This window comes from Mercenaria mercenaria, unplaced genomic scaffold (assembly GCF_021730395.1).
Source record: "Mercenaria mercenaria strain notata unplaced genomic scaffold, MADL_Memer_1 contig_921, whole genome shotgun sequence".
Classification (NCBI taxonomy): domain Eukaryota; kingdom Metazoa; phylum Mollusca; class Bivalvia; order Venerida; family Veneridae; genus Mercenaria; species Mercenaria mercenaria.
In genome coordinates, this window is record NW_026463837.1 from 41377 (window position 1) to 64324 (window position 22948).

At 35.1% G+C, this 22948-nt stretch overlaps 1 protein-coding gene across 1 annotated transcript in view; it reads left to right on the forward strand.

The window, feature by feature from the left end:
• LOC123540091 (uncharacterized) overlaps nucleotides 1-22948 on the forward strand; it is a 42795-nt gene that overhangs the window by 18192 nt on the left and 1655 nt on the right. The window contains exon 3 of the mRNA XM_053536331.1: nucleotides 3981-4514. Within this exon, the coding sequence (XP_053392306.1) occupies nucleotides 3981-4514 (534 nt within the window). The remainder of the gene's footprint in view (nucleotides 1-3980; nucleotides 4515-22948) is intronic.

A 22948-nucleotide genomic window follows, 5' to 3' on the forward strand; every position in this document is an offset into this window, starting at 1 on the left:
GGTCCATAAACCGTGAAAAGTATGGCTAAATTGTTTGTCATTTCGACTGATACAAAGGGTAATTGCATTCAGTCACGTTCAAAACGTACTCTTTAATTACACAGTTGCCCGGTAGAAATTTAGTACCCGGTCGAAAATAGATACTTTTGTCGAATATTTTACCTGTCGGAACTACATTAATGTGGTCGCTAATCGTTTAATAAATAAGTCGTTTAATGGAATGAATTTATATAACTGAAAACGTCCGGGAGGGATTTTGACCGGTCGTTTAATACAAAAATCGCTTAATAGAGGTGGTCGCAAGTACGATGTCGATTGTATACATATTTCAAATATTCAGCACTGACGCAGCATTTCACGTGAATTGTCTTGTTAATACACGTTGCTTCAGCTCACCTGTCACATAGTGACAAGGTGAGCTTTTGTGATCACCCTTCGTCCGTCGTCAGTCCGTGCGTCCGTGCGTGCGTCCATCAACAATTTCTTGTCTGCACGATAGTGGTTTCATTTATAATTTTATTTTAACCAAACTTGCACACAACTTGTATCATCATAAGATCTCGTTTCCTTTCTTGAACTGGCCAGATCCCATTATGGGTTCCAGAGTTATGGCCCCTGAAAGGGTCAAAATTAGCTATTTTGACCTTGTCTGCAAAATAGCAGCTTTATTTATGATTTGATTTTTACCAAACTGGCACACAACTTGTATCACCGTAAGATCTTGGTTCCTTTCTTGAACTGGCCAGATTCCATAATGGGTTCCAGAGTTATGGCCCCTGAAAGGGCCAGAATTAGCTATTTTGACCTTGCCTGCACAATAGCAGCTTCATTTATGATTTGAATTTAATCAAACTAGCACAAAACCTGTGTCGCCATAAGGTCTCAGTTCCGTTATTGAACCGGTCAGATACTTTAATGGGTTCCAGAGTTATGGCCCCTGAAAGGACCAAAATTAGCTATTTTGACCTTGTCTGCACAATAGCAGCTTTATTTATGATTTGATTTTAACCAAACTTGCACACAACTTGTATCATCACAAGATCTTGGTTTCTTTCTTGAACTGGCAAGATTCCATAATGAGTTCCAGAGTTATGGACCCTCAAAGGTCCATATTTGGCTATTTTGGCTTTTGCTGCCATATAGAGACTTCATTTTTGGTTTTATTTGATACAGACTTCTAAAATATCTTCAACAACAATAAATCTTGGATTTCCTGACAAATCAGATCCAATCGTAGGTTCCAGAGTTATTTTATATCTGATTACCTCCCCTGATTGTAATCAAAATGGATTTATATCAGTAAGTACTTATAGGACTTTTTTGAAATTTCATTATTGTCATTAGTTGGACTGAGCCAATCAGGGTAGATAACTATAGACTGATTTTATGTCAAATTACCTCCTTTTTTCAAATTAAAATGGGTATATCTCCGTAACTAATGAAGATACTGATCTGAAATTTCATTTATGTCAACAGATTTATTTGGCTGATTCTTCTTTTGTTCACTTACAATAATTTTCTTTGTAATTACTTCCCTTTTACATTACTATAAATAGCTTATTTTTAGTAACTTATTTATTACTGGCCGTAGGGAAAAACCGAGACCACTTTTCTATGGTACAACATGGATGGTACCTCCAATTTTTAGGTGTATTTTGACATATCTGTACCTTTTAAGATTTTTTTTTTCTTTTTGGTTAAATTTCTTCCCTTTGTTGTTCCTGTCCTTTGGACTTAGATATTTTTTCTGAAGACCTTGTCCTCAAGTGCAATGATAACAGGTGAGCGATATAGGGCCATCATGGCCCTCTTGTTTTCTCTCGTTAATACATGCCAGGATCTCGTTAAATAAAACCAGTACATAATTATGATACTGCAATAGTGTACCGAAGCTTCGATGTTGATTTCGTTTTAAATTTAGGAGACGTTGTTCGGTTTGACCTGGTCTGTAATTGGTTAATCATAGCACAGTTGCAGATTTCTATGAAAAATCAGCCACCGTTGTGGAAACATGTTTAGAAATAAGCCATCGTTGCGGAATCGGCCATTGTTATGGAAGTCGGCCTACGTTGTGGGACCGCCCAATGATATGAAACTTTTATATATGAAATTATATCATCCAGTATATATTATTAAAATCACTCTGCGTCCGTGGTCCGTCCGTCCGTCATTCCGTCCGTCCGTTAACAATTTCTCGTTATCGCATCTCCTCAGAAACTACTGGGGGGATTTTGACCAAACTTTGTCAGAATGATGTATTGATACCCTAGTTGTGTCCCCCTGAAAATCAGACTGGTTCAACAATTTATGAGTGAGTTATGGCCCTTTGTTTATTTCTATAATTTACATAGATTTATATAGGGAAAAACTTTGAAAACCCATTTTGTCCAAAACCACAGGGCCTAGGCCTTTGATATTTTGTTTGTGACATCATCTAGTGGTCTTCAACTAAGATTGTTCAAATTATACCCCTAGGGTCAAATATGGCCCCGCCCAGGGGGTCATATGGTTAACATAGGCTTATATAGGGAAAAATTTTGAAAAATCTTCTTGTCCAAACCACAAAGCCTAGGGCTTTGATATTTGTAATGTAGCATCATCTAGTGGTTCTGTACCAAATTTGTTCAAATTATCCCCCTAGGGTCAAATATGGCCCCGCCCCGGGGGTCACATGGTTCATATAGACTTATATAGGGAAAAGCTTTTAAAATCTTCTTGTCAATAACTACAACATTCAAACTTGGACCACATGTATATTTTTGAGTGGCAAGATGAACCTTGACATGAGTTGACCTTGATTTTGACCTAGTGACCTACTTTCACATTTCTGTAGCTACAGCCTTCAAATTTGGACCAGATGCATAGTTTTGTGCACCGGAAAAAACTTTGACCTTGATTTTGACCTAGTGACCTACTTTCACATTTTTGAAGGTACAGGCTTCAAATTTGGACCACATGCATAATTTTGTGTTCCGAAATGAAATTTAACCTTCATTTTGACCCAGTGACCTACTTTCACATTTCTCAAGCTACAGCCTTCAAATTTGGACCACATGCATGGTTTTATGTACCGAAACAAACTTTGACCTCTACATTGACCTAGTGACCTACTTTCGCATTTTTGAAGGTACAAGCTTCAAGTTTGGACCACATGCATAGTTTTGTATTCTGAAATAAAACTTGACCTTGATTTTGACCTAGTGACCTACTTTCACATTTCTCAAGCTACAGCCTTCAAAGTTGGACCACATGCATAGTTTTGTGTACCAAAATGAATTTGACCTAAAGATTGACCTAGTGACCTACTTTCACATTTCTGTAGCTACAGGCTTCAAATTTAGACTACATGCATAGGATTGTGTACCGAAACAAACTTTGACCTTGACATTGACCTAGTGACCTACTTTCACATTTTTGAAGGTACAGGCTTCAGTTTTGGACCACTTGCATAGATTTGTGCTCTGAAGTGAAATTTGACCTTGATTTTGACCTAGTAACCTACTTACACATTTCTCAAGCTACAGCCTTCAAATTTGGACCACTTGCATAGTTTTGTATACCAAATGAAACTTTGACCTTAAGATTGACCTAGTGACCTACTTTCAAATTTCTCAAGCTACAGCCTTCGAACTTGATGCACATGCTTACTTTTGTGTGCAAATAACTTTGTCCTTGAAATTGATCTAGTGACCTACTTCCACATTTCTCAAGCTACAGCTTTCGAATTTGGACCACATGCACAGTGTTGTGTACGGAAATGAAATTTGACCTTGAGCTAGTCAATAAGTCTTGAAATTTGGAAAACTCAAAAATGGCACATTGGTGGGCGCCAAGATGATCACTCTGTGATCTCTTGTTACAGATAGTATTGTAATGAATATTAATGTGCAAAAAAAAAAATCAGTCAAAAATTGTGATAAAGATAAAAGAAAATCATTATCTTTTGATATCTGGCTATTATCATTTGGAAAATATTTCAGCTTCAAAATGATACCTTAGTCATTAGAAAAGACGACGTCCTTAATGTGCTGGATGATGTTCGTAAAACAGTTCAAGATGCGAAAAGCAAAATGTTACAATTTATCAAACTTACAAAAAAGCATATCAGTCATATTGTCAAACGTGGAAATATGTCAATGTCTCAATTAGATAAAGCATATAAATCTGCAATGGATGAAATAGAAAAGCAAGCAAAGAAATCGATTGAAGACGTACAAGCTGAAGGAGCAAAACAAAAAGAAGATATAGTGGCAGAAGGACATACTGTTAAGAGAAAGTTAGCAGATGCGACTGATCAAGAATTTAAAAGGTTGAAAACAGAGGCCACTGCAGTAATTGCATCAAAAACTGGTGAAGTTGCAGAACAAATAGCGGGAGCCAGAGATGAAGTATTAGAGCAGATTGAGAAGACAAAAGCAGAAAGCAAAGAAGATATATACAACAGATTAAAGAATGGTAACTGTATTTTCTTTGCATATTTCATTACCTCTCCCGAACAAGTTCAGTCAAACCTAGTCTGCTATTCTTTTTCTTTGTTGTATTCTTTGCTTCCAAAGGATCGTTTTAAAGATTTTATTATACAATATTTTGTGAGAACTGGCTGTCTGATTTTTATACGAGCACCAGTGACGGACGGGCAGTTGGCGTCTAAAGCATGTCTGCTACCGAAGTCGAACATCTTTCATCAGATCTCTACCAAACTTGCTGACAACATGTGACAATATGGGTGGGCATAATATTTCGGTCAAGTTTAATAACCTCTCAAATCGCCATTGAATGACTTGAAAAACTGCTAATTTAGTTTTGTCCGCTCTCTAAGTCGAATAGTTTTCATCCGATCTTCACCAAACTGCTGACAATGTTCGTGGACATAAAATTATGGCCAAGTCAGGTAATCACCCAAATCGCCGCAGACACTCTTAGATAATGACCCTTGAATTAGGCCAAGTTCGATGACGGGCGAATTTGTGTTAATCCGGCACTCTTATTTTTAATAGTTTTACACACAATCTTGTGAGGAACTCCATGTTTGTATTTAAGAAGTTTTGCACAAAATCTTGTTAAAGCTGCCCGTCTGGTTTTTATGCAGTTTGAAATAAAATCCTGCGAGAAACTGCCTGTCGGATTTTTTTTAACAATTTTGAAACATCTTGTAAGGAACTGACTATCTGATTTTATAATCACCTTATACGAAATCTTGTGAGGAACTAGAGCTGCTTTTGAGAAAAACACTTGTCTCCCTCAACTTCTAATTATCTCAATAGTAAGTCAGTCTTTATATACTGTTTACGTAGAGTACATGCACATAAACGACCCTAAAAGGAATCATATACTACTAGAGCGTTTCTCAATGTTAACAGCGAAAGGATCAGTATACTGCTGCTTATAAAGTAGTACAAGAATATGGTCCTTTTGCTGTCAACATTGCGCAAGAAAATGTAAGTTTTCGTTTTGGTATTTAAAGGGCAGTTATTCTGAAGTGCCTGGACTGATTTGGCTAGTTATCGATTTTTGCCGAGGACTTAGGATCAGACACATTTTGTTCAAGTTCGGTGAAGATCGGATGAGAAATGTTCGACTTAGAGTGCGAGAGTGCGGACAAGCTTTGTTACAGACACACAGACAGGAGTAAATCAATATGTCTCTCACACCACTGTGTGGTGGGAGGCATAACTACCTGTATGATTTTTAGAATAGTTTAAACAAATGCTACTCAGATGGTTCTTTACACACCACTTTAAAAAAAAATACTGGAATATTTCTTTAAGGGAAATTTCATTGAGCGGAACAGAACAGAAACTTTATTTCGACTAAATCATTTACAGCTCGTCGTCATACATGGTGATAACAATATACATTTACAATATACATTTACAATGAATATTTACAAAAAACATAATTATACAATATACATTTACATAAACATTTACAATTTACATTTATAATATACATTTACAATAAACATTTACAATATACATTTACAATAAACATTTACAATATACATTTTACAATATAAATTTACAATAAACATTTACAATATGCATTTACAATAAACATTTACAATAAACATTTACAGAATACATTTACAATATACATTTACAATAAACATTTACAGTTTCACAGACCATGGGTATTGAAAATTGTAATAAGAATATTTAGATAAACAAAACCGTACACGCGATTGCTGTAGTCGTTACTGCTAATGCTTGCCTGTTTAAGTCATATATATCTAGACCATTTGCATGCGCAATAATGTTCTTAAAGTGTGTCTATGTGTCAAAATACAGCATAAATAAAGACAGATATTAATACGTACAATTGTGCAAATCAGAAAAAAGCTCTTGAGACCACACTTTTCATAATATTTGATTTTATTTTTACAGTAATCCTGTTGTTAGATTATTCTTACACGGCACTACATTCTCCGATTTTTTTGAAAAAAAAAATATATATCATAGATATTTCTCTATATCACTCACAGTGCCGAACTTCTCTTTTCTAAAAAAAAATTCTGCCTTGAAATATATTATTTAATCATCTCCCGTGGTTGTCTTTACAATTACTGGTATTCTATTATTATCCTAACATTCAAGCCATACAGTAGTCATGTACAGCTAGACCTACCTATATAGGACTGTAAGGACGCATAGCGCTTACGGCGCATAGAGCTTACACGTGAGCTCTATGCGTCAAGCTTAAGTCTAGTTTACTTTATAAATGGACGAGGGGTGGGCTTATGGTGTTGTATCACATTTATGTGTGCGGATGTATAAGAGTAACTGCAGATTCTGAACAGTTTACATGTAGATAGTTACTTTAAACACTTCTATTTCTTTACATGTTCCGTTTCAAAACTTGTCAACTTGTTAATGATTTCATTTATTTTAATTTAAGAATAAATCTCAGTGATCGTATACTTTTTGTCTTCCGGGGTCTTGAGCACACAGCTCTAATATCGAACGATGGAGTCTGTTATCGTGACATGAACACCATAACATTAAGCCATTTCCACGAACGTGCTGGAATGCATTATGTTAGTCTTACCGTTGATGACGTGGACTTTAAAATGTATATGAGAGCCGCGATCAATACCTCAAAAGAATGTATTGAAAATAACACTGTAAGAGTTGCTGAAAGAGCAGAAAATAACAGCGTTGGGCCACAGGGTGGAATATCGCAGCGAAGTGCTAATTATTATTATCACCTGCTGAAAGCCCAAGTGGAGAAGAAACAAACCCAGGAAAACTAGTATTTATAACAGAGTTACCGACAGAGAGACACTTTCTGTTTGCCTATCAGACCCCGCGATCCGTAGACCAACGCCCTTACCTACTGAGCTAAGCTAAGCTGTCAGAAGCGGATCATATTTCATAAACTGATAAAATATATGAACAATTTTATTATTTCTTGATAAAAGTACCATAACTTTGTGAATGATTTAAACAGCTGTAATCTCTTAACAATATCTCGCTAACTAAATTTTATACTTTACTGTTTGAAACGATATCACCTTCCGATAACAATCCCGCCCCTTCCTCCATCCCATCCGATTTTGTTTTTGTATTTTGCCTTGAACGGATACGTACTTGTTAATGGATGATCTCCTTCGTTTTTCACCACAGACTCTATTTGTGATTAGCCTACTTTTTTCCGGCAATGTCTGCTGCGGTGCGTGCTTCTGGGAAATCTACCCATAACTTCTGATTTGATATGTTTTTTTTCTTTGTTTATGCTGCTTCTACATCTCAAGGAGTTACAGCCAAAAAAGAGTATCAGATGGCCTTTTTTTTTGCATTTTTTATCGACATCGAACATTGATTACAATATTGTTATAGTAAGAGAGGTGGTATGGTATAAACTTATATAATTGTGCATTTCACTCATTTATACCGTAATGCTCTGCGCGCAACATCTAATGCAGGGACGTAAGATGAAGGGGCAGGTATATATATATATATACGAGTTACAAACTTAACTTTAATATCACATCACACCATTATGACGTCATTCATAATGTCATACATTTATGACTTCACCGCTGAATAATAATTGAGGTAAGTGAATTCGCTCGTAGAGATCAGAAACGTGTTTTACGATCCTACATTTAAGTCAGCATGAATTTTCGCTGTCTGACTCCGAGTATTTATGCGGAGTCACTCGAAGGAAATCCTCGGAGTGACTCAAGATGAAAGCCAATTAGCGGAATACACAACGAGTCACTTCGAGTTACTCCGAGACGAACAAATGATTACCTATACAAATTTAATAGGGTCTTCGGATACATTCGAGAACAGATTTCAGATTACACGGAGCTAAATAAAATGGATACTCGAAAAATAAAAAATTAGTAATTTATGAATAATTATAATAGTATATTTTAGTTAACATTAATTTTATAACATTTTATCGCTTTTTGAGAGGATACGGTAGCAATTATTTTCCCTTTTTATAATTTCTTCTATATGAATAATGAAAGACCATTTCCTTGATGAAAATTAATCATTTCCCCTTGTTTTTCTTGCTTGCATTCTTTGCTTCCAAATGACCTTTTTACAGATTTTATAATATAACTCTTAATCTGCTTCAATTTACAAAAATCTGTTTCTGAATTTTACTTGCGGGATCAGAAATTATATGCTATTCAACAACTCACTCTTCTTCAACGCAAGTTATTTTAAAGTTCGTTTAGGTTTATATAATTCCTAAATTAAGTCCAGTTAACATAATTCATTTCTAAATCAAATTGCATTGTCAGGAAGTATTTCAATATCATAATTGCCAATTCACTTTTTAGCAGTTGTTACTTTAAAGTTTATCTAATTATAAATGACGCTTAATTTAGTGCATTTAAATAACTTTATTGCTAAATTTAATTAACAAAGTCAGAAATTATTTCAATATTAAATCCTAAAAATCACTTTTCTTCAACGGGGGTCTTTTGAATGTTTATTTATATTATATTATATTTAACCCATTTTACATAAATATGCTGCTTAATCTAATTCGTTTGGTCCGAAACTATTTCAATATCAAACTTCACAAACATTAAACCGTAAAAACAACAAGCTAATTATATAAAAAATCCATCAAGGTAAGGGAATACTGCCTCGGAGTTTCATGAAATCATCTCGCATCACTCGAAATGACCGATAAATTGTTTATTGCAGAATCCGATTCGCGCGGAGTGGACATACGAGGGGCATTTCAAAAGTAATGCAACTGGGGTGATATAAAGCGCGCGTTTGATAGATTTTAAATTATTTACGCGTCATACCCTCAAAGTAATCCCCCTTGTTACGTACACAAAGTTTTAAACGTTTAATCCAGTTCTTAAAGGCATCTTCATACTCATTTTCAGGTATACCCAGCATACACTGATAAAAAGCGGACCCCAAGGCCTGTCGGGACCTATACCGTCTACCAGCTAAATGTTTTTTTCAATTTAGGGAACAAGAAATAGTCACACGGGGCTAGGTCTGGGGAATATGGTGCATGTGGAAGAACTCGAACCCTTTCCTTGTTCAAAAACGAGCAGACTTATGCGCAGGGGCGTTGTCATGCAACAAGGATAGGTGCTTAAAGCCAGTGTGTGGGCGACGTTTGAAACATTGTTTTTAAAGTTTCTTCAACACTTTTTCTTTATAATATATACCAGTCAAAGATTTTCTATTTGGTACAACCAGTTGCATAATAGGGCCACGTATATCAAAGAAAATAACAAACATTGCTTTCTTAGCACTAATCAATCTTTTGGAAATTGAGGGGCGGCGACAGTTTTTGGTAGCCCATATTTTGTTGTTTATTTTTCTGGTAGGCTCGAAAAAGTAAACCCATGTCTCATCTCCAGTAATAATGTCAGAAAACTGCTTTCTTTGATATTTTGGAAACATTTTAAGCAGTTTTCTGGCGGTTTCAAGTCGGACATGCTTTTGCTTGTCTGACAACAAATGAGGGATCCATCTAGCTGTAATACGTCTCATTTTTAAATTACGTTTTAGAATGCGGAATACGCTTGCGGCTGAAATACCACCTCTACTAGCTATCTGATGAACAGTTAGTCTGGCGTCAGACTTAACCACATCACATACTTTGTTAACCATAGTGTTAGAAGTAGCACTACAAGGACGTCCCTATTTTGGTGCATCATTAATGGAGTCACAACCGCTTTTAAACTTCTTAATCCACCTCGTGACGACACTTCATTCTGTCCATGAAAAACACACAATTCGTCAAAAATCTCCTTCGCTGATACGCCAGGCTGGCATCGAGTCTTTAGGTTATAACACACTAAATAGCCGCCACTATATATTCTATATAAAATGACAAGTTTTCACAATGCTGCAATACACACCTAGACCCATTTTAAATTTCTTTAACTTACATTTTCTTGTAAAGCAACATTTATACTGTAAAAATATCAAAAGAAAAGTAGGGGTCATGTTTGATGCAAGAAAAATATTTCTGGTCAAACGGACACACCGTAATTTTTACACTGAAATGACAATCACAATTTAGGGTAGGGGTGTATGAATAAATTTCACATGTTAAATCAGTTTGGAGTCTTTTTTCAACATGCAGATGCTACCAGTATGTCAAGTATAGGCATGCAATATGATTTCAACCAATATATAGCAATGATTTCAAGGAAAAATCCTTCTTACAGCAAAAAAAACTGAGAACTATTTGAATCCGCCATTATGCGACTACCATTTTTTCATAGGTGCTCAGGCTATTTAGTGTCTGTATATTTAGTGCCTATAAGGAAATATGAATTTATTTTTTTTTAGCTTTTTTGCTCTCTATGTGAAGTTTCATCTATATTCAGCTTATAAAACAAGTTTCAGCCCAAACAAACCAGTAGTTTTCTCAAAATCACTATTTTTGTACAGCCATCATTTTGTCCAAAGACTGCGGTTTAAGCCGTTAAATTTGGCTGAATCACATATAGTCATTAAACGCTGTTTTTTCAAAAAACCCGTAAGATATTACATCAAATATACCACCAGCAAGTGCGGAATAGACAACCACACTGAAAAAATCTTATAATTATGCAACTGTGATAAAATATAGAACAAAATTAGTGTTTAGTGAATTTTTTTTGTTAAAAAAAAGCTTATTTTTCAGTAAAAAGTGGGAAAATTGTCTCATGGCCATGGTATTCAAGTTCTCTCCAACTATTCATGTCAAAATGTAACTAAAAAGGTGTTGATACTGCACACCTGGTCTCTGCTCAAATGGAATGAAATGGTATCTAAGGATATTACTAAAGATCTTCAGATTGCACACCACACAGGTGATGGAGATTCTAAAGGTCATTCTGGTGTAGACAAAGGTCAAGGAACTAAAACTGTGCACTTGAAAGATGTGAGGCACCTAGCAAATTCTCTAAAAAGGCAAATTAACCGGGCACCATTTAGTGACAAAATGTTCCGTGGTAAACAGAAGTCTAATCTAAAAAACAGATTTGCTCTATCTATTAAATCTAGGTGTGTTTCAGAGCTATCAAGTGCACATAAGAAGTACAAAAGCAATTTGAAAGTAATAAAACACAAAATGCCTAATACAATTTCAGCAATAGTACTATGTTTCAAAGGTTACTGTGGTACCTCATGTTCTAAATACAGCTTGGTTTGTTCTGGCAACTACAGAAAAGCAAAAAACTATATGCCAGACAATGTCAGGCTTAAAATGACTGATGATGATGAGACTTTACTCAGGAAATGTATTGAAATTCTATATAGCAATGATTTCAAGGAAAAATCCTTCTTACAGCAAAAAAAAAACTGAGAACTATTTGAATCCGCCATTATGCGACTACCATTTTTTCATAGGTGCTCAGGCTATTTAGTGTCTGTATGCCTTTATATAACCTCGAATTTCAGCTGCCTTTACACTTCTCTTGCCAACCATTTTACTATAGTATCAATGACTATATGTTGCGTTTATCACTGTATTAGCGATGATACCGCGTGTACACCTGTAAATTTGGAATGTCTGTGTAGAGAATGGATGTCTCGCTAAATCGGTACAATTTTCAAGAAAGTCCCGTGCAAGGCGAGGCCGCACGATAATCAGTTGCATTACTTTTGAAATGCCCCTCGTAAAATACCGGAAATCATTATAGTGTTACCTGTATAATTTCAACTCGGAGTTCCGTCAAGTAATTTCACGAAGTGACTAAACGTAATTAAACTATACTAATCGGTACTCCGAGTCAAAATAAGGCAAAACTTGGAGGAATTCCTCGCTATGCAAGACTTTTCCTTCGAGGAAAAACGGTAACGTGGGGTTTTCCGCGTGAGCTGATCTGTATATATATATATGAGTTATGAGAGGTGAGACATTAAAGAAAAAACATCAACGAAATGCCCTTTTTCAAAGGTAGTATATAAATCAAAAAAATTCCGCCTGTATGAATGCTAGCATTTATATATCGAACTTTACAGACGGAATTTACTCCCCATATTGTACTGTTTTGATTAATGCTACCCAAGACATCACGGACTTATATTACAACAATTAATGCCAAAAGAAGTTTTTACATTTTTGGAAACAATATTTCATATCCTGAATGGAAAGCCATTTCTTAAGTGTCAAAGCCGTGCCTATCTATATTTTGTTCACTTGTTTTTGTGATAGCGTAGGTAAAACGCACTTAAATGAAATATTAGGGGGTAGTGTACAGTTTACGTCTACACGTTTGTTCACTTTTTAGTTACAGTAAAAGTTTGATTTCAGTAAATGTATACATATATGTCAAATTATGACAGCAATAAGAAATTCATTAAAATGGAATGAAGTTAATCAGTTAAAATCAGAAATACATATATTTCTGAAAAAGGTCAAGGTCAGCCCTGATAATTGCAGGTCAAAGTTTATTTTCATGCGGAAATGTTAAAACTGTTGGAATTACTTTTTTTATCTGTTTAATATGTCTTCACATTATTGGTTGGAAATGAAGTCGTTTTAATGTTTGTATATCAGGCAAAGTCAGCAGTGCAGATTTAACCCCAAAACCGCCTAGGGTAAAGTTAATATAAGAGGTCAGATATGTGAAAAATTGCATAAATAGCTTCTTGTTTGAAAAATAACAGAAACCTTTTTTTACATTATAAACATTGCTCATGATTAAGTTTGATGTATGTATGTCCTACAATGTCAGTAATAAAATATAGTCTTGAATGAGACAAATTCAAATGTGATATTAAGGGTCAAAGGTCATTATCAAGTAAAAGAATGAAAAGATAGCTCTTTATTTTTTCTCTTTGTTCATAATATCTCGTCAATATAAGTTAATGGTATCAGTTAATTTTAATGTATGAATGTGAGGCAATGTCTGGTATGCACATACAACTTCAAAACATTCAAGGTCAACCTTTATATCAAAGGTTAAAATGTGTGTCAAATGTTGCAATAGTATCACCTGTTTGTCATAATTATTATTGTTTAAAAGTATTTTTTTGTCATTTCAGTAACTGATCGTTGTTTATTTTACTGTATATATGTCAGGCGATGTCATAGAAGAGAAAATATGTCAAGATCAAAACTGGCATTGAAGGTTAGGGGTCATTTTTTTGTCAAAAGCACAAAATGCAGAATACTTACTCATTACTTTGTTCAAAAATAGCTTGTTATTATCATTTATTGTTAACAATTTACTTAAATTTATACATGTAAAGAACGGTCAGCAATGTAGGTCTTATCCCAAGAAGTCAGAGAGAAACCTATTATTAAAGCTCAAAGGTCACATTTATATAAAAATTCGCAAAAAGCAGCATTTTTGCAATGATTTTTTGTATCGTTTTATGGTGTTTTGTCACTAGTAACTGATCATTATTCCATTTAAAATATCTAATACCGACAATATCACTGCTGAAATGATAATAAAAAATTTATGAAAGGTGAAATATGACATTAAAGGTCAAAGGTCATTTCATGTAAAACATTCAAAACACAGCATATTTATTTTTTTCTTCTTTAAAATTTGACATATCATTTCTTTCATTGAAGTATTTTTCCTATGTATAATTGTAAGGCAATGTCAGCAATGGAGATCTAATTTCAAAAATAGTGATTTGTAAAAGCTTATATCAAAGGTTAAAGGTCAACTTTGTGTGAAAGATCGCAAAAATAGCATGTTTGCAATACTTTTCATTGTTAAAATAGTTTGTCATCAGTATATATATGGGTCAATGATCATCGGACAGGAGTTCATAGATCAGCCCTGATTTTAATGGCTAAAATTCTTTTTCGGGTAAATGTTCAAAAGTAAGCACTGTTATTTTTATTTCTTTGTTAAAATTATCTTGTCGTTATAACTGTGTGTTGTTCATTTTAATGTTAACCTTTACTTAATTACTGCGTTTCATCTTCTTATAGCCGTTTTATATTTTTAGATAAGATGCGACAATGAATTGTATCGTATCCTGCAGGTCGCTGGCATCTCCCCACAGCTTGGTCTCAAATGAGATGTCTCAGGGCCAAAATTTCTGGCGTGCTACTTAGGAACACCTCTGCAGGATGTGGAATGATGTTTGTTCCTCTAATCACTGACATTAAACTGTCTCTGCAACACCCAACTTCTTCATATGTTTTCCCAGGCCACAGTGCACAGACGGAGGATAGTTGTTTGGATGTCCCTGATTAGCTTGTGTAGACTGTCATGATTGGGCTGGTAGCCTTTCTTTATGTTCTTCCGATCTGACGCAGGGGTGTTCTTCAGTAGTCTGAGCTTCTCTGCATGAAGTTGGCGGTTGAGCCTGTATTTGCTTGGTTGCTTCCTTTGCAAGTTTGTCTGCAGCTTCATGCCCGTGCAGGAATCCATTGAAATGCTATATTGTTGCTTCTAGAAAGAGATTGATTTTTTAGAGCTGTCTCGTTAAGATGTCTGGTGGTCCTGCTGAGAGAGCCTGAAGTGTGGACTTGGAGTCTATTAGGAAATCAATATTCTGTTCGTTTTCTCCTCGCTCAGGCAGTTAGAGCGTGGCCGATGTGAGGGCTTGAATCTCGGCTCTGAAGTTTGAACATCTCTTGCCCACTAAATAAGAGAAAGTGAGAGTGGAGCTGTCTCGAAATTTGATGTAGGCATCACTCCCAGCATTCTGAACTGCTTTTTCTACTGATCCATTGGTATATGCTTGGATCCTAGAGTGTGATCATTTCTAGCGTTGGAGATTGTTGGTGAGTCTGATGCTGTTTTCCATTTTCTTCTACTCCTGGCACCTCCAACCTGATCTTCGAAGCACAATGTCTAGGAACCCACTGGTCGGGTACAAGCGGTTTTGCTTCTGCGTCCATTGCTGCTACTTTCCCTTTCTGTAGTATTTTGACGATATGATATAGACTATGTCGTTTCAGTCCATTCTTGGTTCTGGTCTCGAGTTTTGAGCGAAGTGGATGTGATGATAGTCTCTTTGCCTTCTCTGTCTGCACAAGGGCTTTTGTTCTCTCGTCTTGTCTCTAATGGCTCGAGTTTTGCTGTCTTTTCTATTTCTTTTATAAGAGTTTTTCTAATTGCTCAGAGAATTACCCTCAGGCCTGATTTTGAACCTTGTCTTGTATATCTTTACTGGTTAAGGAAGCAGGATGCGTAATCTGCAATTGGCCGAACGGTGTCTGTGTAGGCTTGCCGTAGGTTCTTTCAATTGGCTCCCCAAGCTGTTGTTAAAGCCAGCTTTTTCATACTTTGGGTTTCATGAAGACCTTTACCTTTGATCATTAATGTCAGGTAAGACCTTGAATAATTTTCCATAATTAAGAAAGAATAATTTCATCTGTTATGTAAACCGTTAAGCGAAATCAGTCACTAGTTTTGACAAAGATACCCAAAAAACAATAAAGAAAAATCATTGCAAAAATGCTGTTTTTGCTTATTGTCACAGAAATATGACCCTTGACTTTTGATCATAGGTTTGGCTTTGACTTAAGACCTACATTGCTGCCCTTGATTGATATGTATACATAAAATAAATAGCTAACATTGAATTAAACAGTAAGCTGCTTTTGAACATAGTAATGCGTCAGTATACTTCATTTCGATCTTTTATGCAAAAATGACCCCTGACCTTTAAACCAGGTTTGACCTTGACATTTTTTCTCTTTCATAACTTCTCCTGACAAATATGAAGTTATTGAACAACGATCTCTTGCTAACATGACAAAACAAATACTTTTAAACAATAGTAATTATTACAAACAGGTGATACTTTTGCAAGATTTACCTTTTTACTTTTGATACTATTGTCGACCTTAAATGTTTCGAAATTGTATGTGCATACCAGAAATTGCATAACATTTATACATTAAAATGAACTAATATTGACTAATATCGACAATGTGTTATCAACAAGTGAAAAGATAAAGAGCTTTTTTCATTCCTTTACTTGATAATGACCTTTGACCCTCAGTATCGCATTTGAACTTGATTCAATCCAGACTATGTTTTATTACTGACATTGTAGGACATATATACTTAAACTAAAGTACGCTTAATTACTTTAATGAAAAAGGTATCTGTTGTTTTTCAAACAGGAAACTATTTATGCAAATTTTCACACACATTTGACCATAGACCTCTGATATTACCTTTACCATTGGCGGTATTGGGGTTGCATCTGCACTGCTGACTTTGCATGACATACAAACATTAAAACGATTATTAACTTCAGCGACTAATAATAATGTTAAGACATATTAAACAGGTTTGAAAAAGTAAAGGTAACAATTTTCACATGTTCGTATGGAAATGAAATGAACTTTGACCTTCAATTCTCAGGACTGACCTTGACATTTTGCTATGATATTTGTATTTCTGATTCTTGCTAAAATAATCACATTACATAGATAAAGATGAGTGACTTATGAGAACAAACTTTTTTCTAAGAATAAAAATAAAGGACGGGATGTGATCAAATCCAAAAATGGCCCCCACTAAATATGCATGTAAAACAACACCATTCCATTGGTAATTAACTATATTTTTAGAAAACTACCAAGATATAAACACCAAGACGTCGATAATGAACCAAAAATAATTGATTATTACACCTATATAAGACTTACGCTGAAAAGATATTTGATCATTTAAAATGGGGGTATAGAAAACTATTTTGCAATATATTTTATTTATATTGCTGAACCCTTTAAATTGTATGTCGTTACAATACACAGTAATCCAACTTCTTGGAACGAATTTATTTTTTGTATTCTAAGACAGAATGATCGTGCAAAAACAAGGAAAACAAGGGAGATAACTGTTTCATGTAAGGACGACCGAAAACTCTTTTAAAAAATAAGATATTTGTTTTATTTTATACATCTACATAGGCTTTCTCTACTTATTATCATGTCTGTTTCGTTTTATTTCGTATCAAGAAAATTTCTGAAACTAAAATCCAAAACTTTCATTTCATATGCGTTACCATAGCAACATAGAAACGAAACAGTTTTGCATCTTTTTGGATTTATAGCTTTTTACCTAGTTATTTCATATACTTGATAAAATATTAACTTTTAAAAAACATTTTTGCTTCTATATCTCCTTACATAATTTAGTGTTGTTTTTGTTTGTTTCGTATACGGAATGTTTTTCTTGTGTGGCATTCGTATAAAAAACAAAACCTTCGTCGAATAAATTAGGAGGCAGGACTTTGTCTTACAAGTTTCCATTTTCAGCTCACCAGAGCCAAAGGCTCATGAAGAGCTATTCTGATCACTCACTGTCCGTCGTCCGTCGTCAATCGTCCGTCGTCCGTTGTCCGTCCGTAAACATTTACTTTAAACGACATCTCCTCATAAGCCGCTAGGCCAATTTCATCCAAACTTCAAAGGAATGTTCCTTGAGTGAAGCTCTACAAACATTGTTCAAAGAATTGAATACCATGCAGAACTCTGGTTGCCATTGCAACCGAAAGGGAAAAAATTAAAAATCTTCTTCTCAAAAACCAGAAGCCCTAGAGCTTAGATATTTGACATGTAGCATTTCCTAGTAAACCTCTACTAAAATTGTTCAAATCATGACCCCGGGGCAAAATTGACCCCGCCCCAGGGGTATCTAGATTTTACATAGATTTCTATAGGAAATCTTCATTTTTTTAAAAAGAATAAACCAGAAGGCCTAGAACTTAGATATTTGACTAGTAGGACTGCCTAGTAGACCTCTACAACATTTGTTCAAATCATGACCCCTGGGGTCAAAATTGATCCCCGCTCCAGGGGTCACTTGATTTTACATTTGAAAATCTTCAGACATTTTCTAAGAATAAACCAGAAGGCCTAGATCTTAGATATTACACATGTAGCATTGCCTAGTAGACCTCTACAAAGTTTATTCAAATCATGACCTCTGGGGTCAAATTAACCCCGCATTATGGGGTTACTTGATTGTACACAGAAAAAAACTTCAAAATTGTCTAAAAATAAACCAGAAGGCATAGAGCTTAGATATTCGACATGTAGCATTGCCTAGTAGACCCCTACAAAATTTGTTCAAATTATGACCCCCGTGGTTAAAATTGACCCAGGTCCAGGGGTTACTTGATGTTACATAGGAAAATATTTAAAAAATATTCTTCTCAAAAAAACCAGAAGACATAGAGCTTAGATATTTGACATGTAGCATTGCCTAGTGAACCTCTACTAACGTTGTTCAAATAATAACCCCGGAGTCAAAATTGATCCCGCCCCAGGGATCACTTGATTTTACATAGGAAAACACTAAAAATATTCTTCTCAAATACCAGAAGCTCTAGAGCTTAGATATTTGACTTGAGCATTGCCTAGTGGATCTCTACAAAATTTGTTCAGATCTTGACCCCCGGGTCAAATTGACTCAGCCCCAGGGGTTACTTGATTGTACATAGGGAAATCTTCATAAATTTGCTGAAAATAAACAAAAGGCCTAGATCTTAGATATTTGATATGTAACATTGCCTAGTCTACAAACTTTGTTCAAATCATGACCGCGAGGTAAAATTGGCCCTGTCCCAGGTGTCACTTGATTTTACATAGGAAAATCTTCAAAAAATATTCTAAAAGTAAACCAGAAGGCCTAGATCTTAGATATTTCACATGTAGCATTGATTAGTAGACTTATACAAAATTTGTTTTAATCATGACCCCCGGGACCAAATTGACTCCGCCCTATAGGGTTACTTGATTGTACATAGAAAAAAATTCTAAATTTTCTAAAAATAAACCAGAAGGCTTAGAGCTTAGATATTTGTCATGTAGCATTGCCTTGTGGACCTTGTGGATTTGTTCAAATCTTGACACCCCAGGGGCCAATTAACTCAGGCCAAGGGGTTACTTGGTTGTAATAGGGAAATCTTCATAAATTTGCTTAAAAAAAACCAGAAGGCCTAGAACTTAGATATTTGACATGGAACTTTGTCTAGTAGACTTCTACACACTTTGTTCAAATCATGACCCCGAGGTAAAATTGGCCCCGCCCCAGGGGTTACTTTATTGTACATCGGAAAATCATCCAAAATATTTCTAAAAATTATCAGTTTCACATTTGAAACATGTAGCTCACATTACTCAGGTGAGCGATCCAGGGTCATCATGACCCTCTTGTTCATATTTTCGGTGATTTTTATTTTAATATGTAATGAAGTATTTTCATCAAGTAAGTTAAAAAACGACAGTGTTCATTTTACTTGAATAAATAATATACGAGTTAAATATTATTAAATCCTTACCACATAATTAAAACACGTACCCGCAGAAATCTCGCCGGAAACGAGTTAGGTCGGTACTACAACTATTGAAGGCTATCTATGTAGTTTATTTAACTTAATTTCTTGGATTAAGTCATAACGGTTTTCTTTGACACGAAACTGTAATATCGATATGAGAAGCACGAAATGTACTTTGGCGTATGTAAGATCATTACGAAGGAGTTACATGAAAGGCACGTGCAGTTTCCCGCCAAAATGCCCTTGTATATGTAACGTAAAATGCTTCCGATTTTCTGCAAAAGATTTTGGATTATAGATGAAAGAAAATTATTAGATTTTAGTCCATTATGTTATATTCCAATTCCAATTGTTTCATTTATATTATATATTGCGTTTATATTAAAATCAGTTCACAAGACGACCTGGGATATACCTAAATGGTAACATTTGTATGCGCGCATGACGACATTTGATTTTATTCTAATGGTATTGAACACTGAATTCATTAGAGTGGTAGGTATAAATTGTTTACAAAATAACAATAGGTCGAGGTGGCACAGTGAGAAGCAGATGACCCGTCTTTCTTCTGGATTACTGCTTTTCCTTTCCTCGAATAGAAAGATAGACAGATTCGAGACGAGACGGCTGCAGCGATAAAGAACCGGCATAGTTGCTCAGTACGCACGTGTTAGTCTAAGAAACATATACGCACGTGCCCACGTATACGCTAATGAGAGATCTTTATAGTAAGCTTTCCATCACGCCGAATGAGGTATTTTTTATACTAATACGTGCGCAGATGTTTAATACAATTACGTGCGCACGTAACATGTAACGTAGTTTTTATTACGTGCGCAAGTAATAGATAATACGTGAGCACGAAGTAACTAATACGTGCGCACGTTTTAGCATTAACCTCCATGTCTCCCTCTGTGATTCTTTAACTATATTTATATAAATTCCTCGGGTTTTTTTTTTAAATCACTACTGTTATTCTAGAAAAGAAAGAGAAAAATACAACACTTGTATATGTGCCTTCATTTCAAAAGCGTATTCATTAACAGTGCATAGAGCCTAAGCTAGTCCGGGCCCGCTTCGACTACGGAGTTTGTGGGGGGTATCGGGTTTGATCTCCGTCCCCGTCATACCAAAGACGTGAGAAATATTACCAGTAGTTCCCTTGCTTAGGTGCGTGTCATTAAAAGGGAAACTGGTTTCTCTGCTCCTAATCTGATGATGGATTCATCGGGAATGAAATGTCCAAGTCCAAAAGGGGCCATACTTTTTGCAATAATCATGACAGTTATGTTACTTGCTGTACAGGGTCAGCCGATGGTGGTAAACAACTGTTGCAAGTTTCAAAGAAATAGCTTTGATAGTTTAGGAGAAAAGTTCACGTGTAGCATTGCCTAGTGGACCTCTACAAAATTTGTTCAAATCATGACTCCCAGGCTCAAATTGACTTCGCCCAATGGGGTTACTTGATTGTACATAGAAAAATCTTCAAAATTTTATAAAAAATAAACCAGAAGGCCTAGAGCTCTACAAAATTTGTTCAAATCATGACCCACGGAGTCTAAATTGACCTCGCCCCAGGGGTCACTTGATTTTACAAAGGAAAATTTTCAAAAGAATTCTGAAAATAAACCAGAAGGCCTAGAGCTTAGATATTTGACCTGTAACATTGCCTAGTAAACCTCTATAAAATGTGTTCAAATCATGGTCCCCTGGGTCAAAATTGGCCCCGCCCCAGGGGTCACTTTATTTTACATAGGAAAATCGTCAAAAGTTTTTTTAAAGAAATAACCCTGAAGGCCTAGATCTTAGATATTTGACATGTAGCATTGCCTAGTAGACTTCTACAAACTTTGTCCCAATCATGACTCCCGGGGTCAAATTGACTCCGCCCCATGGGGTTACTTGATTGTACATAGAAAAATCTTCAACATTTTCTAAAAATAAACCAGAAGGCCTAAAGCTTACATATTTGACATGTAGCCTTGCCTAGTAGACTTCTACAAACTTTGTTGAAATAATGATCCCTGGGGTAAAATTGGCCCAGCTCCAGGGGTTACTTGATTGTACATAGGAAAATCTTCCAAAAAAAATTCTAAAAATCATCAGTTTGACATTTGAAATGCATAGGTAATATTTCTCAGGGCGATCCAGGGTCATCATGACCCTCTTGTTTCGATTTTCACATGTATTTGACCTTTGACTTTGAATATCAAGTTGATCCTTCATTCCATTTTGATGAATTTCTTATTGCTGTCATTGTTTGACATATTTACATTTACTGACAACCAATTGCTACTGTAATTAACCAGTGAACAAACTTGTAGACGTAAACTTTACCCTACCCCATAATATTTTTACAAGTGAATTTTACCTCCTCTGTCACAAACAAAAGTGATCTAAATATAAATAGGCATGTATTTGACACTTCAGAAATGGGTTTTCATTGAGGATATGAAATATTGTTTCCAAAAATGTATAAACTTCTTTTGGCCTCATTTGTTGCAATTAAAGTCTGTGAGCTCTCGGACCAAAATTAGTGTTAATATATTTTAGGCGGCGATATTGGTAGTACTTTTTGTCAACAGAAAACAGGATTGTAAATAATGAAAATATTATTCCGCCACAACCTTACAAAGGGTATTGATTGAAAAAAATAGTGTACATATTGTACCCCATTGGAAATAAGTCATTGATTTTACTTTGATGGGTCATCCCAGGTATTAAGATCATATCTTTATTCTATTTAATAAATCAGAAAGTATAATTGACGTAATCTTTCATGTGTTACTTAGCATATCTATTTTAAGATGTTAATAACATTATAATCAATTCATTTTAATCTTTATTAGCTACTGTATACATGTTTTTTTTATTGCATTAGTTTTATATAATGTTTTATGATCTTATGCCTGAATAAATTTGAATTGAATTGAATATTAAACTTAAGGGTATTCGTGTAAATCTTGCTGTGATGAGATGCATAATTGACTTGTTTCGGTTGATGAGTAAGTAAGTGAATACGTTTTCGTCCTGGATAAAAACATGTACATGTATATAGATTGGTAGTCGATTTTCTTAATACCACACACATTTGATACTAATTATCATTTAACAGTTTGATTACGTATAGTGTTTCTTCTATAATCGAAAGTAGGAAAGTCTAAATGCCATTTATACGTGCTTATATATAACCATTATTTGCACAATATTCTGACATAGAAAACGTTAATGGTAATCAATACTAAATATCC